The 15,065-nt window shown below is 41.3% G+C and overlaps 1 protein-coding gene across 1 annotated transcript in view; it reads right to left on the bottom strand.

Annotated features, from left to right (window-relative positions):
* The window catches only part of CWF19L2 (CWF19 like cell cycle control factor 2), a 68,152-nt gene that overhangs the window by 47,887 nt on the left and 5,200 nt on the right, over positions 1–15,065 (bottom strand). The window contains exons 2-6 of the mRNA XM_081909639.1: positions 11,125–11,235; positions 9,527–9,643; positions 8,368–8,481; positions 2,968–3,087; positions 1,469–1,553 (exon numbers count right to left, since the gene is read on the bottom strand). Coding sequence (XP_081765765.1) covers positions 1,469–1,553; positions 2,968–3,087; positions 8,368–8,481; positions 9,527–9,643; positions 11,125–11,235 — 547 coding nt within the window. The remainder of the gene's footprint in view (positions 1–1,468; positions 1,554–2,967; positions 3,088–8,367; positions 8,482–9,526; positions 9,644–11,124; positions 11,236–15,065) is intronic.

Here is a 15,065-nt window from a genome sequence, read left to right as displayed (position 1 = left end):
AGGTACTTCGGTCCTGAACTGCGTAAGGCTTTATAGGTCAAAACCAGCCCTTTGAATTCAGACCAGAATCTGATTGTCAGATACCTGCAGCCACCAAATTATGCACCAGTTGAAATTTCTGAACCACCTTCAGAGGAAAGCCCTACGTATAATAAGTTGTGGTAATCTAACCTAGAGGTTACCAGAGCATTCACAACATAAGTTAAGCTATCCCTGTCCAGAAAGGGGCACTGCTGGGCCACCAGCCGAAGCTGATGGAAGGCACTCTGCATTACTGAGACCACCTGAGCCTCAAGCAACAGCCAAGGATCCAGAAGCACCCCCAAATTACGTACCCACTCCTTCAGAGGGAGTGTAACCCCATCAAAAGCAGGTAACCTCCCATTCATTCAGTCTAGGCAACCACCCATCAATAGTGCCTCAATCTTATCTAGATTGAGCTTGAGTTTAGTGCCTCTCATCTAGTTCATTACCAAGGCAAGACAACGGTCCAGCACAACCACTGCCTCACCTGCAGATGTAAAGGAGAAGTAGAGCTGTGTGTCATCAGCCTATTGCTGACAATGCAATCCAAAACTCCAGGTTACTGCACCCGGCGGTTTCATGTAGATGTTAAACAGCATGGGGGATAAAATCAAACCTGGAGGAACTCCACATTCAAGATTCCATGAGGTCGAAGAGGACTCCCCAAGCATCACCCTGTTGAAACGACTATCCAAGTAGGACTGGAACCACCCTCCCCTAACTCAGACAGCCGCTCCAGAAGGATACCTTGGTAGTTTATTCCACCTCTCTTCACCTCCAAGCAAAGAAGACTCTTTAACAGGACATACACAGAACTGAAATATCGAAACATTTCTCTGGATGGTATAATGGGTAGATGGGATTTGTTCCTCTTAAGTCTTTCTAAAAGGGCAGAGGAATAACTTTCATATGACAATCTCTACCATTCAAAACACAACTGTTTGTACAATTTTATAAAGTGGATACAATGTGTTGAAAAGTACATTTTCCCCCCTCATCTGCTCTTACCACAAACAGACAGAATAACCCTTGAGGAAGAAGTGAAGTGGGGGGAAAGGTTACATAAATAATATTCTTCACCAACTGCATCCCGATTTCACTTCACTGAAAATGGGACTCGCAGAGTTCAGCGGCTGAATATTTTAAAGCTACAATGTGTGTAATGGAATGAAAGAGACCAAATGAGATGACAACAGTTCATCATGTCCTAACGCAATCAGGTTTTCTGTTTTAATTAGTTCACAAGGAAAAATTACGCTGTACAAACTGAAGGTCAAGCTACTCAAGGTTTTAAAAATATATTCTGCAAGGCTATGTGCTAAGATTTTAATTCAGAGATCGTAGTAGAATCCGCATGCAAATATTTAGTTTTCTTTTAGCATGAATAAGGGGTTGCAGAGAAGAGAAACAGAGCTGCCCTATAACTTGTATAAAAAGATGTTACCTTTTGCTGACGTGCTCTCTTGCATTGGCAAGCCTGTGCCTCCATCTTTCCAGTAGGGGTTGAGCTCTCTTTCAGAAAGAATGGCCTGTTTACAAAACAGAAACAAGATCAACAGCAGCTTTGTGGAAGCCCCCTTCACCCCCATACCAAGCACACTTCAACACTAGCTGCATCTTAAATAATTCTGTATGGAGCATCAGTTTTTTTATAAATGTTGTGCTTTGGCTTTTAAAAATATGTGGCTGCAAAAATATGAAGTCTAGCGAGGTTGAGGATGTCTCCCATTACTTACTAAGCAGCAGCTACCAGTTGCCTTCTCAACACCACGCACCACTGCTGCTTACCAGGAGGGAGAGGGGGAGAAGTTAGGGGGTGCATGTGTGGTAAGAAGGAACTGAAGGTAGGCTCCATTGCCATACCCACACTGTGTCAAGCTTCCTGGTCTCTTGCCCCTCACTCTCCCAGTGAGCGGAAACCATGTTTGGAAGTTGTGAGACCACACCCCACCCCCACCGCCCTGCCAGCCACTACTGCTACTAAGTGGTCTTTTATATGAGCACCATAGGTACAAATTCCTTAATTGTGTCCTTTGATGCCTGTCACATTGAGCCCTCCTGGACCAGATATGTATTTTGCTTGCAGGCACATATGTGTGCACTACCACCCAAAAAAACCAAAATTTTCTCTTGCAGCTAAGAAAATATGAGCCAGCTGGGGTGTCCTTTTGTTTGATGGCACTTTTAAATACCTATAGACCTTACTCTACATATGATCTGTATTGGAGAGAATACTGTTTTCTATTTTTCGTGTGTGTGTGTGTGTGTGTGTGTTTTGTTTCCTTTATTTATTTCTTTTTTTTAATGAGTTGAAATGATTGTTTGCTGTACTTATATTGTGATAGCCTGTGACTTTAAACAATAAAGATTCTCAATTTATTCAAAAATATCAATAGCATTTAAAAATATAAAATTCCCTAACTGAACTGAAAATGGAGAGTGCTTTAGCTTCATCAAACTTGTAATGCATTAAATAAGGGTGGGGGTGATCCAATCACTTCTTTGCAGTATCAAAGATTCAAATAAAAGGTAAATGAAGAATTGGTTTACTTAAACTATCTTGATATAAATGATAGAGTGCTTTGCTAATATTCTTACCACATGACTGATATGTTTTAGACACCAAAATGGAAACCCAATATAGAACAAATCAGGATTGTTGGACAAGTTTGTTTAGGGCCCGTGGGGAGCTGTTTTAAACATATTAAGAAGTAAAAAGGTTGCCTACCAAAATTGTCTACTGAACGTTAATCAAAGAACCAATGACTTATTTTGCAGAGCAATGCCTGATGCTGATGTTCAATAAAAAAAAGCTAAAGTCCCAAAACGGAAGGCTGCTACTTGAAGAAATCCAATTTTTATTTGAGGCAGCTAATATGTACCGTAAGCTTACCACAATTACTAGTTTCACATAACACTACACTACTTAAGAACCTAACATACCTGTAGATCTTCTTGCGCTTTCTGTTTCTCCAGTAATTTTTCCATTTGCTTTTCAGCCTTCAATGCTGCTGAAGACAATGTTTTCACAGACATAAAATCCAAGGACATCCACTCATCCCTCTGTAAATAAAACAAGGTAATTTCTTGCACATTATGACCAACTCAAATTCAGTAATGACCTAGTCTGAGACTTTTTGGGGGGAGTTAAAGCCAAACTTAGTGATGTTGAAATCAGAATGCTCGGTCGATACTTTGAATACTTTTTTTTGGGGTACACATAAAATATGAATTTCATTAAAAGGTCTTATGAGAATTCATAGACAAGATTCCTCTAATATTCTTTGTTTTCATACTTTTTAACATATTGTGTGTGTGTGTGTTTCTGTGTGGTGGTACATGTGGGAGTGAGACCATATGCAAATTGATATCAAGATTAATAATATGGATTTCTCATTTCCTCCATTTGGGTCTTATATTTTGTGACTCATTCCTCCAGGAGAATTTGCATACCCCTAAACCCAAGAGTGCTGAAAAATAAATGGCTCTCTTTGCACACAGCTTCAGTATGTGTCCAGGCCAATTTGGCAGATGCATCATCCATCATGGGTCACAGGTGCACTACATAGCTCTTGTGACACGTAGCTACTCAAAACTGTGCCCAGACATCAGATGGACCATTAAGTGGTTCCAATTAGTGTACATATTTATCTGCACCTTCATTTGGAAGCACAAAATTGTATCCACAGTGTCAAGGGCCGGGTTGAAGGCCTTTCAAGAAAAGCAATTTCAGAAGCCTAGGACAAAAATAAAATGAATGGGATGATACTGGCAGCTGTACAGTAGCACCTGCCACACCAGACAGACAAGATGATACACTCCTGACACAGAGCAGGGCAGCAAGTAGGCAGAACAGGGAAGGTGCAGCAAGAATGCATTTGGATTTACAATACAATGTAAATCCACATTACGGCAATACCTCTATTAGGAAAATCTTCTTGTCACAAAATTGTGTGCAAGCTTTTTGGACTCTCAGAAGATGGGTGTGGTGAGAGGGAAGAGGAGAAAAGCTGGCTGGTGTTGAAACCATGGTGAGTGCATTTAGTGGTCACCTTAAGATGGAATGTGAGAGGAGATAGCAGACGGTCAAATTACAGTCTACTAGATACTATGAAGTGTGATGTTTCACCTAGAACTGCCCCAAAGATTGCTGGCAACAAATCTGAATTAGTTACTGGAATTTACATGTTCAACAATGGAGGATCAACAATTGATCTCCCAATTCTGAAAATATAAAATCCAGCTGCTAACTTGGATCTGTCTCCATCCTTAGGCAAACGTTACATTTAGGTAGAGTTTCAGTATCTATACTTCCCCTACTCCCACTTGTTACTGTAATTAACATTCCAATTTTTGCAAAGCTTGGTGTGGTTGGGATCACAACACAACAAGCATAAAAGCAATCAATTCAGAATCAAAAACCCATACTACAGAATGAAATAACTCTAGCCTGCTCTAAAACTTGCCAAAACAAGTATTTTAAATTGGGTTCCAAAATCTTGCAAGATCTGCAGGAATGTTCCCCAGCGAGTCAAGGCGTTTGTTCTTTTCTCCAAAAGGCAGTGTCAGTTTCTTATGGAAACCAGTTTCCTCTCTCAGAGGTTTTGAAGCAGAGGCTGGATGGCCATCTGTCATGGATGCTGTAGCTGAAATTCTTGCATTGCAGAGGGCTGGACTAGATGGCAGATAGCCATCCAATCTCTGCTTCAAAACCACCAAGGAAGGATAATCCACAACCTCCCAAGGAAGTCTGTTCAATGGTCAAACAACTCTTAATAGCAGAAAGTTCTTCCTGATGTTTAGTCAAACTCTTCTTTCTTGTAACTTGAAGCCATTTGTTTGAGTCCCAGTCTCTGGAGCTGGAGAAATCAAGCTTGCTCCCTCTTCCTTGTGACAGCCCTTCAGATATTTGAAGACAGCTATCATATCTCCTCTGAGTCTCCTCTTTTCCAGGCTAAACATACCCAGCTCTTTTAGCCATTCATTGGTTTCCAGAACCTTGACCATCTTGTTTGCCCTCCTCTGCACACATTCCAACTTGTTAACCTCCTTCATAAAGTGTGGTGCCCAGAACTGGAGACAGTATTCCAGGTGTGGTCTGACCACGGCAGAATACAGTGGCATTACTTCCCTTGTTCTGGACACTAGACTTCTGTCAATGCAACCTAGAACAGCATTAGCTTCATTTGCTGCTGCATCACACTGTTAACTCATGTTAAGCTTGGGGTCTACTAAGACCCCTAGATCCTAGACCAACTGATTAATTATGAACTCTTGAGGATGCACTGCAAAATTTAATTGCAGAAAATCAGCTTGGTGTGAATTTGCAGACCAACAAGTCCTTGGGTGAACCCCTGGACTGAATATTTTTGCTTAGTTGGCAAAACTCAACCTTTACAGCCTGTCCAGATCAGTGAAGCGAGAAAGAGCAATTGAAATCATAGAAAGAGAATTCATCAACCACTAGCCACAAGTGCCTAGAGGAATAACAATTCATATAAATTAGCAAACTTTGCGTGAAAGCTTCACATGATAAAGCAGCAGAGAAACCTAGAGAGCAATTATGTCCCCCAAAAGACCCTGGAGCAAGAATGGACAGCAGCTAGTTGTTGTTGGTTGTTTAGTCGTGTCCGACTCTTCGTGACTCCATGGACCAGAGCACGCCAGGCACTTCTGTCTTCCACTGCCTCCCGCAGTTTGGTCAAACTCATGCTGGTAGCTTCAACAACACTGTCCAACTATTTTGTCCTCTGTCGTCCCCTTCTCCTTGTGCCCTCCATCTTTCCCAGCATCAGGGTCTTTTCCAGGGAGTCTTCTCTTCTCATGAGGTGGCCAAAGTATTGGAGCCTCAGCTCCAGGATCTGTCCTTCCAGTGAACACTCAGGGCTGATTTCCTTATTGTTTTTGTCCATGGAGTTTTCTTGTCAGGGATACTGGAGTGGTTTGCCGGTTCCTGCTCCAGGTGATTCACGTTTAGTCAAAACTCTCCACTATGACCCGTCCGTCTTGGGTGGCCCTGCACAGCACAGCTCGGAGCTTCGCTTGAGTTATTCAAGCCCCTTCACCACGACAAGGCAGTGATCCATGAAGGATTGCAAGTAATCCATGTCACATGCAAAGGCATGTGACATGAAAGAAAACCAAGACAGCATGTGGACATTTAACCACAGTGCATTCACAATCCTAATCACTGGAGAAATGCTGCCACACTTGTGTTGAATCAACCAGAAATAAAGAGTTTGAAAATAGATCCACCTCTTTCTAAACTTTGGTGAAGCACATGGCTGCCTGAGCAGAATGTTGTATTGCCTCGGGTGCTATCACGATCCCAATGCATAAGTGAATAAGGCCCACTTGTTTCTCCCCAACATCTTTTTCCTCTCGTCATGAAGTAATAAATAAACTGACTTCTTTAAAACATGTTCTAATTATTATAATGTGGACAATAGATGATCAAGCAACCTAAAAAACTGTAACACAGGTTTAGGAAAACAGAATGTTCGCTTCTTAAAACTAAAGCCTTTGTGTGTATATGAATTCCATAAAGCACATATTAGCATTCAACTAGCTTTATAACCAGCCAAATTCTTTTTTAAATTAGACCAGCACGCAGAATTTTTCAGCTGTTCTCTTCCTGTCTCACTGATTTCTTGACATATCTCATGTTCAATTCCTCCAGGGTACATCAGCAAAATGGAATAGCTAATTCGTAGTATGATTAGGAGGGCTAGAATAGGAGTCAACAGTTAGGAAACCCACACAGGCTCAAATCTAGTAGATTTGAAGCAATTTTGCCCTCCTCTTCACCCTAAGTGAACCCAGAGCAGATTACAGATTAATAATAAATCATTATCATAGTGACCACAAAACTTCCATGCAATCAGTATTAGTCTATAAACAAGAACACTTGCACAGGATACACATTTGTGTTTCAGAAATATTAAATTTGTTTGAGTCAATTTTTGTTGTTGTTGTGTCCATACACACACAATCAAAATGCTGACTTCTGTGGCAAATCTTGCCTGTTGTTGTTTAGTCGTTTAGTCGTGTCCAACTCTTCGGGACACCGTGGACCAGAGCACGCCAAGCACTTCTGTCTTCCACTGGCTCCCACAGTTTGGTCAAACGCATGCTGGTAGCTTCGACAACATTGTCCAACCATCTCGTCCTCTGTCGTCCCCTTCTCCTTGTGCCCTCTATCTTTTCCAACATTAGGGTCTTTTCCAGGCAGTCTTCTCTTCTCATGAGGTGGCCAAAGTACTGGAGCCTCAGCTTCAGGACCTGTCCTTCCAGTGAGCACTCAGGGCTGATTTCCTTCAGAATGGATAGGTTTGATCTTCTTGCAGTCCATGGGACTCTCAAGAGTCTCCTCCAGCACCATAATTCAAAAGCATCATTTCTTCAGCCTTCTTTATGGGCCAGCTCTCACTTCCATACATTACTACTGGGAAAACCATATCTTTAACTATACGGACCTTTGTTGGCATCGAGTCAATTAGGCTACTAAATATTTTTCTACTACATAGAAATAACTCTAATAATTATATAACTGGTCAGAAAATAATTCAGCTAAGAAAAAGCTTATACTTGCATGGCAGTCGTCCCCCCCTTTGTGGAGCACCCACCCTGGTAAGGTACACCTGTCCCCCACATTATTAATTCAGAAGAAGTTTAAAAAACAGCACCTGGATAGCTCAGCTGACTACAGAGTGGTGCTGATAACAGGAAGGTTGCAGGTTTGATCCCTGTATGGGCAGCTGCATATTCCTGGACTGCAGGAGGTTGGACTAGGTGATCCTCAGGATCCCTTCCAATCAACAATTCTATGATTCCTGTTCAACCAGGCATCTGGCTTGAAATTACTAGCTAGCTGAGAGAATGTGAAACTGTTCTTAAATGCTTTAAACACGTCTGTATTTTTTTTAATTATACCGACCATAGACTCCTTTGAGAGAAAGGGCAGGGTAGAAATTTAATTAATAAATAAAGAAACTCAGGGGTAGTCCAAAGGGAGGGACTGCTCTCCCGTGACGTTTTCTTGATTTAAGCCATCACCATTAATACAACCCTAAACCATCACCCATCACCTTTCTAACCTGCTCATAGCTGCAGAGAAAAGTATGTGGGTTCCCTGCCTTATTCCTTGAGTGCCGCTCCTGGTGGATAATATAAGCTGGATGAGTGCCATGAAGAAAAGCATTAAAATCCCTACTCTCCAATCCAAAATAACTCTCCACTTCCCTGAAAGTTTCCTGAAACTTAAGAAAACCACCACCTGTTTCAGCCTTAAGTCTTAAAAAAGAAATCCTAAATACTTCAGAACAGTTAACCACAGGTGCTTACCTGAACTGCCTTGGGACTTCCTGCATCATCTGATTCTTTCTTGCTCACGTTCCAGGCCTTTTCTGTGTTCGAAGACTGTGAAACTGAAGCCTCCACCCATTCCTCTGATGAATCCTAAAGACAAATTGGGGAGGCGGGGTGTAAATCGAAAATTTGTAGAGGACTGAAAGGTCTATATGCCTTTAAAATCAGTCCAGTTTTTAAAAAAAATAGTGACAGACTTTCAGAGGGCTACCTTATGTCATGAAACTAGCCAAGTATAATGGAGTATGACTGGCAGTAGTTCTTCAATGGTCTTCTGCTTACTTGAGGTCCATTAACTAGAGATACCAAGAACTGAACCTAGAACCTTGCACATGCAAAACACGTGCTCTAATTTTGTATGATGTTTCCCCTGAGCAGCACTATGGTACAGATCACAGCCACTGAAAGTGCATCAGTAGAAGCAATAAATTTGAAAAAATATTTTCCTTCCCCAAGCATCCCACTAAAAGCACCACCATCATCATTCTGCCTGGAAGGACAACATATCTAATGGCTAACTGACATGTGTGCTGAGGCTACTACAGAGATGTGATGAGAGACACAGTGAGGAATTTGCCTCTTATTTCTGCTTCTTCCAGAAACACCCGCAAATGTGAGCAGGAATGAGTGCTAACTTGATGATGTACTGCTGTGAACTCAACTTTCTGTCAATTCGCTGAACAAATTGTATCTGCCACTGGTGTTGAGTTTGAGAGGATTTATAATGACAACAGAGAAAGCGCTCTCTTGGTGTAGAAAAATACATTAAGATCGTATTAAAACTTTCTTACAAAATAAAAAATTGCAGCCAACATTAAGCCCAAACAGATATGCTTATTGCACCCAGTTGGTATCAATGCCCAGCAAAGGCCCAAGAGATTAAGATATTTAGGAGACACCAAAATGCTACCAGTACTGGCACGTGCCTTATTTCAGATGCTATCCAGTTACTGTGGAGACTGAATCAACACTCTTTGTTTTAAAAGGGATTTATGTTGTATTGTACTGGCAATAGTACTTTAAACGTACAACATATTTGTCCTTTAGATGTACATAAAAAATATATGAGCAACAATGTCAAATACTGGTGGCAATAGCTTTCGACCAACTGGTGACTCCGATTATTAAAACTTACAGAGGCGCTATCCGATGAATCATTGTTTTTTTCAACTTTATGCTTCTTGCTCTTCTTTTCTTTTTTATGTTTTTTTGAACGCTTCTCCTTTTTCTTCTTTTTGGTAACAGAATGTTCCTAAAGAAACACCGATATCAACACGTCAGGCTACAAGACTTGAAGTAATAAGGCACACCTTATTTTATGAAATAGCAATATGAATCTACACGTGAAATAAACATACAGTGGTACCTTGGTTCTCAAACGCCTTGGTACTCAAATAACTTGGAACCTGAACGCTGCAAACCTGGAAGTAAGTGTTCCGGTTTGCGAACTTTTTTCAGAAGCCAAATGTGCTCCATTTTGAGTTACACACTTCCGTTTTGAGTGTTACACTGAGATCTGTTTGTTATTGCTATTTATTTTGCGTTTTTGTTTTTGCGGCTCTTTTTGTTTTTGTGACTGTGTGGAACCCAGTTCAGCTAATGATTGACTGACTGCGTGACTGCAGTACATTCTTTATTGCTTTCATTTTATGGATCAATGGTCTCATTAGATAGCAAAATTCATGTTAAATTGCTGTTTTAGGGGTTGTTCTTAAAAGTCCGGAATGGATTAATCCATTTTGCATTACTTTCTATGGGAAAGCACGCCTTGAGTTTTGGAACGCTTTGGTTTTGGAACAGACCTCCGGAACAGAGTAAGTTTGGGAACCAAGATACCACTGTATGTTGATATAAGCTGTAGCCAGTGCTGTGCAACCATTTTTCCAGAAGCTTCAAATTGTTATGATGAGATTTCCTGAATCGTATCCCAGATTAGATTAGCAGAGATTAACACAGTTTTGAAAAGTTAAACAAGAAGCTATAAGAGGGTCCACAGCTGCCTTCTGTGAGAAATTATACACATATTCTGAAGAAGCAGGAAACTTCAATCCAGGAGATCTCGGGGGTTCAGGTGTCAGTCTTAAAGCTCATGCAGGTATATACAAGCAACCCATTTAAAAACAGTTAAAAACAGTTACATACATCCTGTAAATGGAAATACCCAAAGATGGGGCCATCACAGAAAAGGATCTTGCAGAAGATTTGTTTAAAATATTAATCTACTGTTTAAAGAAGCCTCCATCTTCTCCTATATGAATCACATGGTTCTTAATATCTTCTTCAGAGGGTCTTTCCCAGATGCCTCTGGCTTCAGAGATATAATAGACAATAGTGAATAGAGAGCCTCTGATGTAAGTGACGCTTGTTTTGGAATTAGCCAAGAACTTTTTAATCCACTGTTTTTACTATTATTATACTGTTGATGTTTTAATTTGAAATCTAGTGAAACTTTCTTTTTCATCCTGAAGTCATTGAGAATTTCAGCAGGTGGTATATTTTAGTTTTAGTTGGTTACCTATCAGGAAACAAGACAGTTAAGCACGTTTGATATTTGCCTTTAAACCATTGTTACCTATCTGCATACCTTTGCAACAGGAACAAGTGAAAGCCTTTTTACAGAACAAATGAATACAACCGCAATGCCAAAAACAGCATCATTTTATATGATGCTGCTTTAGCATAGTCATTACACATTAATCACAAGTATTTATTAGTTGGTGCGACAAACATCACCTTTCCCAATTCCTCTAAACGTTCATTCACATCAGACAGCATCCATGTATGCTCCCCTCGCAGTCGCTTCAGTTCTTTGCGTCGCTCTTCTTTTTCATAATCTACTTTTGCCTTAATTAAGAGAAAAGGAGAAAAATCAACTTCACTTTGGTGAAATACAGTACTCTAATTTTGGGCAAGTATGCAACTTTGTTACTTTAATTTGTCAGACCACTGGTGCATTGGAATAGCGATAACGGTTTTTTAAAAATAGAATTACAATCATTGCTTCTTCACTGAAAGCTGGACTAAGATCTGAAAAGTAACGTTATATCTGACCACACAAGCAAAAACTGAATTCTCAATCCAGTCTATTGTAACAAAAACATAATTAAGTCATCCTGCAACACTTTAAAGATTCAGGGCCCATATTAAAAGCAGAGTTTGAGCGTAAGTGCAAGATATGTATAAATTTCCCCATTTTCTCTTTTTGCAACATAAGCAAAGTGTTAGAGAGTGGATGCAGTGGAACAAGCTGAGCACCTGGCGGCTTTATCAGCCAAAGCACAATGATTTATTGGGTCATCACTTCACTCACTCAACCAAGGAATGATAAAATGGCACTAACTTCCACCACGTTACCTCCTCACTCATTTTACAAAAGCTTTCACAAAAGTTCGCTATCTGGTCCTGTGAGCTACTGCACTGAAAAATAAATGCCTACAATCATGTACAGACACTGCTATATATATATATACAGTGGTACCTCTGGTTACGAACTTAATTCGTTCCGGAGGTCCGTTCTTAACCTGAGGTACCACTTTAGTTAATGGGGCCTTCCGCTGCCGCTGTGCCGCCACCGCACGATTTCTGTTCTCATCCTGGGGCAAAGTTCTTAAGCCAAGGTACTACTTCCAGGTTAGCAGAGTCTGTAACCCAAAGTGTTTGTAACCCGAGGTACCACTGTACCAGTGCAACATTACAACCTGCAGCGCTGCACTAGGGCTGTAGGCTGATCTAGGTCTTTCTAACTAGTACAGCAATGTAAATCAGCACTATTGCTATCTACAAAACCTTTACCAAATGGATAACAGGGGTTATACATGCTGCAATACAAGTGTCCTCTTTAGAGATTCAGTCTGAACGCACATGGGCTAGGCGTGTGTTGGGGGCTCAGGGCAGGCTAAACCTACAACATCTCAGTGTATGCTACCCCCGGCACACCCAACCTTCACATCTTTAGCACAAAGGTTGGAAGGGGACTTCTAGGCATGATCAGTAGGATGCATTTAGAAGCGCTCCCCATACTTTCCCACCCAAAGCAGAAAGGTAAGGTTAGAAGCAGACACGCCCAAGAAGGATGGACGCATGCCCTGCCCAATTTTTGTCCTCAGGTCTTCAGGCTGACTTCCTGAAGAAGGGTAAGGAAAGGCAGTGGTGAGACAATGGCAACAAGGAAATCACATCAGGCATCCTGATGGGTCATCAAATCAGGTGCCATCCTTGAAGCCACCATCTAATATTGTACCTCAAGTAACTCTGTGCCCGTCAAAAATACACACACCCTTAGGATTCAGGAGGATTTACTAACAAAGATTTGGTCACCAGGTTTCAGGCCAGACTAGAAGATACTGGTGATGTATAGCTCCTCCTCCTTCAACAAACAGCCCTATGCTGCAGCCTCCTCTCCCCACCCCACAAAAGATATCCAGTAATGCAAAGGATGTGATGCGACATCACTGTACTACAAATCTCCCTGCCTCATTAAATTAGCTGGAAAAAGCAATGGTGTGACCATGTGGTTTATATTACTAGAAGTAACCGGGATGGGGGGGGATATGTGGGAACTACTCTTTGATGTCCAATTACAAGCTTGGTCACTCAGGGATATTTCATTGAAATTAATGCCAGGCCAAAAACATAGTTCAGGTGTTAATCGCAGAACTGTATACTACAGCGCTTTCTCTACCTACTCTTCTTTATTCTTCTTTGGCGATCACTCATAGCCAAATAAGATTGTCTTCCATGAACACGGTCTTAACAGTGAGTCCGTAAGTGAGTGTGGGTGTAGTTGATGGATGTTGATGTTGTCTACCTAGTGCCCTCTAGATGATATTAGGCTCCTACTCCCATCAGCCCAGTCGAGAAGGTCAATGGTCAAGGAGGATAACAGCTGTAGTCCAACAACAATTAGAGGCCACTATGGCTGCATTGTGGGTTAAACCACAGAGCCTAGGACTTGCCAATCAGAAGGTCGGCAGTTCGAATCCCCGTGATGGGGTGAGCTGCCGTTTCTTGGTCCCAGCTCCTGCCCACCTAGCAGTTCAAAATCACGTCAAAGTGTAGATAAATAGGTATTGCTCTGGCGGGAAGGTAAACGGCGTTTCCGTGCGCTGCTCTGGTTCGCCAGAAGTGGCTTAGTCCTGCTGGCCACATGACCGGCCAGTAAAGCGAGATGAGCGCCGCAACCACAGAGTCGGTCGCGAATGGACCTAATGGTCAGGGGTCCCTTTACCTTTTATGGATGCATTACACATGTTTCATTCCTAAATTACAGTATTCCATCATACCCACATCCAGGTCTGTTACACTTTCATTTAAACTAGACCCTTGAAAACTTTTTTCGTCCAGACTAAAGCAGAAACAAAAAATCAGGCAGTGACCTCTTGTTCCATTAGCCTAATACAATCACACATAGCTTACTGACATCAATCTCTTTCTTCCCTTCTGTATTTTATAATTAAATCCCCCTGCTAGTTGCTGGTTTCTTTCCTGTGGTACAAAAGCCAAGCCTAATTACTTCACATTTTTCAACTCTCACCCGGTGCAAGCTTTTCATTCTAAGCCAGAGCTCATTAGTGCTGTCCAATACCGCAGAAATACCTGCCAATTTTCCTTTTGCCCTTACAGATTAATTTATACCTTCCAGTAATTTTGCCTCATGTCATGAGCCTGGCTGCATTTAACTTCTATTGTTCCAGGCACAATAGGAAGTCTAAAGCTTTAAATGCACCTAACAGATGTGCGCACACAAATGCACAAATGTATCAACAGGAACTTCTAGTAGCTAGGTTTGCTGTTGCATAAGTGGAATGGCCTCTAGAGATTCTTAAACACTTTCTGAGAGGACATACCAAGATAACAGAAGGTCATGTTTGGAATGTGTCAATGAATTCCAGCTCCTGACTATTTTCACAACATAATCTTCAAAGTTCATGACAATACAACCTCACATCGCAAGAACCATGATCTATATATCCTTTGGCATAAACTAACCATATTTCGTGCTTTGGCTACGAAAGTGTATATTTCAGTACCTATCCAGTCACTTATGCTGATAAAAGATCAACTACTAGCTTTTAAAAAAATGTGTTTCAATAATGCTGAATGCCACTCCATGAGAAACTGAACAGGTATAGATCAAGGAAGCCAGCAATTTACACAGGGGTTACATTCCAAGGATTGTGCCTAAAGTAAAAATCATGTATAGTCAAAACACACTGGGTTCAATGATGGGTGGGACTGCCAAAGCCATTTTCCTCAGAACATCCCATTTTCCACCCCCTTTTAAATTTTATCTTTTACCATGCACGTAAATCTGAATGTACACAAGTTAAATGTGTGTAAATTGTGGGCTTTCTGTGCAGTCCTATCTGGGTGAGAGATGGAAAGAGAGTGGTCCTCCGGTACGCGCAGCTCTGGAAATGGCCTCTCCCTTCTCTTCCAGTTCGCTTCTAGCGACATACATCAGAATGATATATGCACACTAAGCTTCTGGCACCTCCTCAGCAAGAAGAGTGAGACATCGTAGAGCTAATTTACTATTTATTTACACATTATGTACAGACAAAAGCATAATGGTGTCCGTTCTCTCCAGCTCCGAGAGAACAAACAGAACAAATAAAAGTGAAAGTACATTACAGAGGAAGAAATAAGACTGTCTTCTGTTCCCCACACTTGTC

This window comes from Podarcis melisellensis (genome assembly GCF_964234715.1).
Source record: "Podarcis melisellensis genome assembly, chromosome: 4".
Taxonomy (NCBI): Eukaryota; Metazoa; Chordata; class Lepidosauria; order Squamata; family Lacertidae; genus Podarcis; species Podarcis melisellensis.
This window is presented reverse-complemented; position numbering and strand designations above follow the sequence as displayed.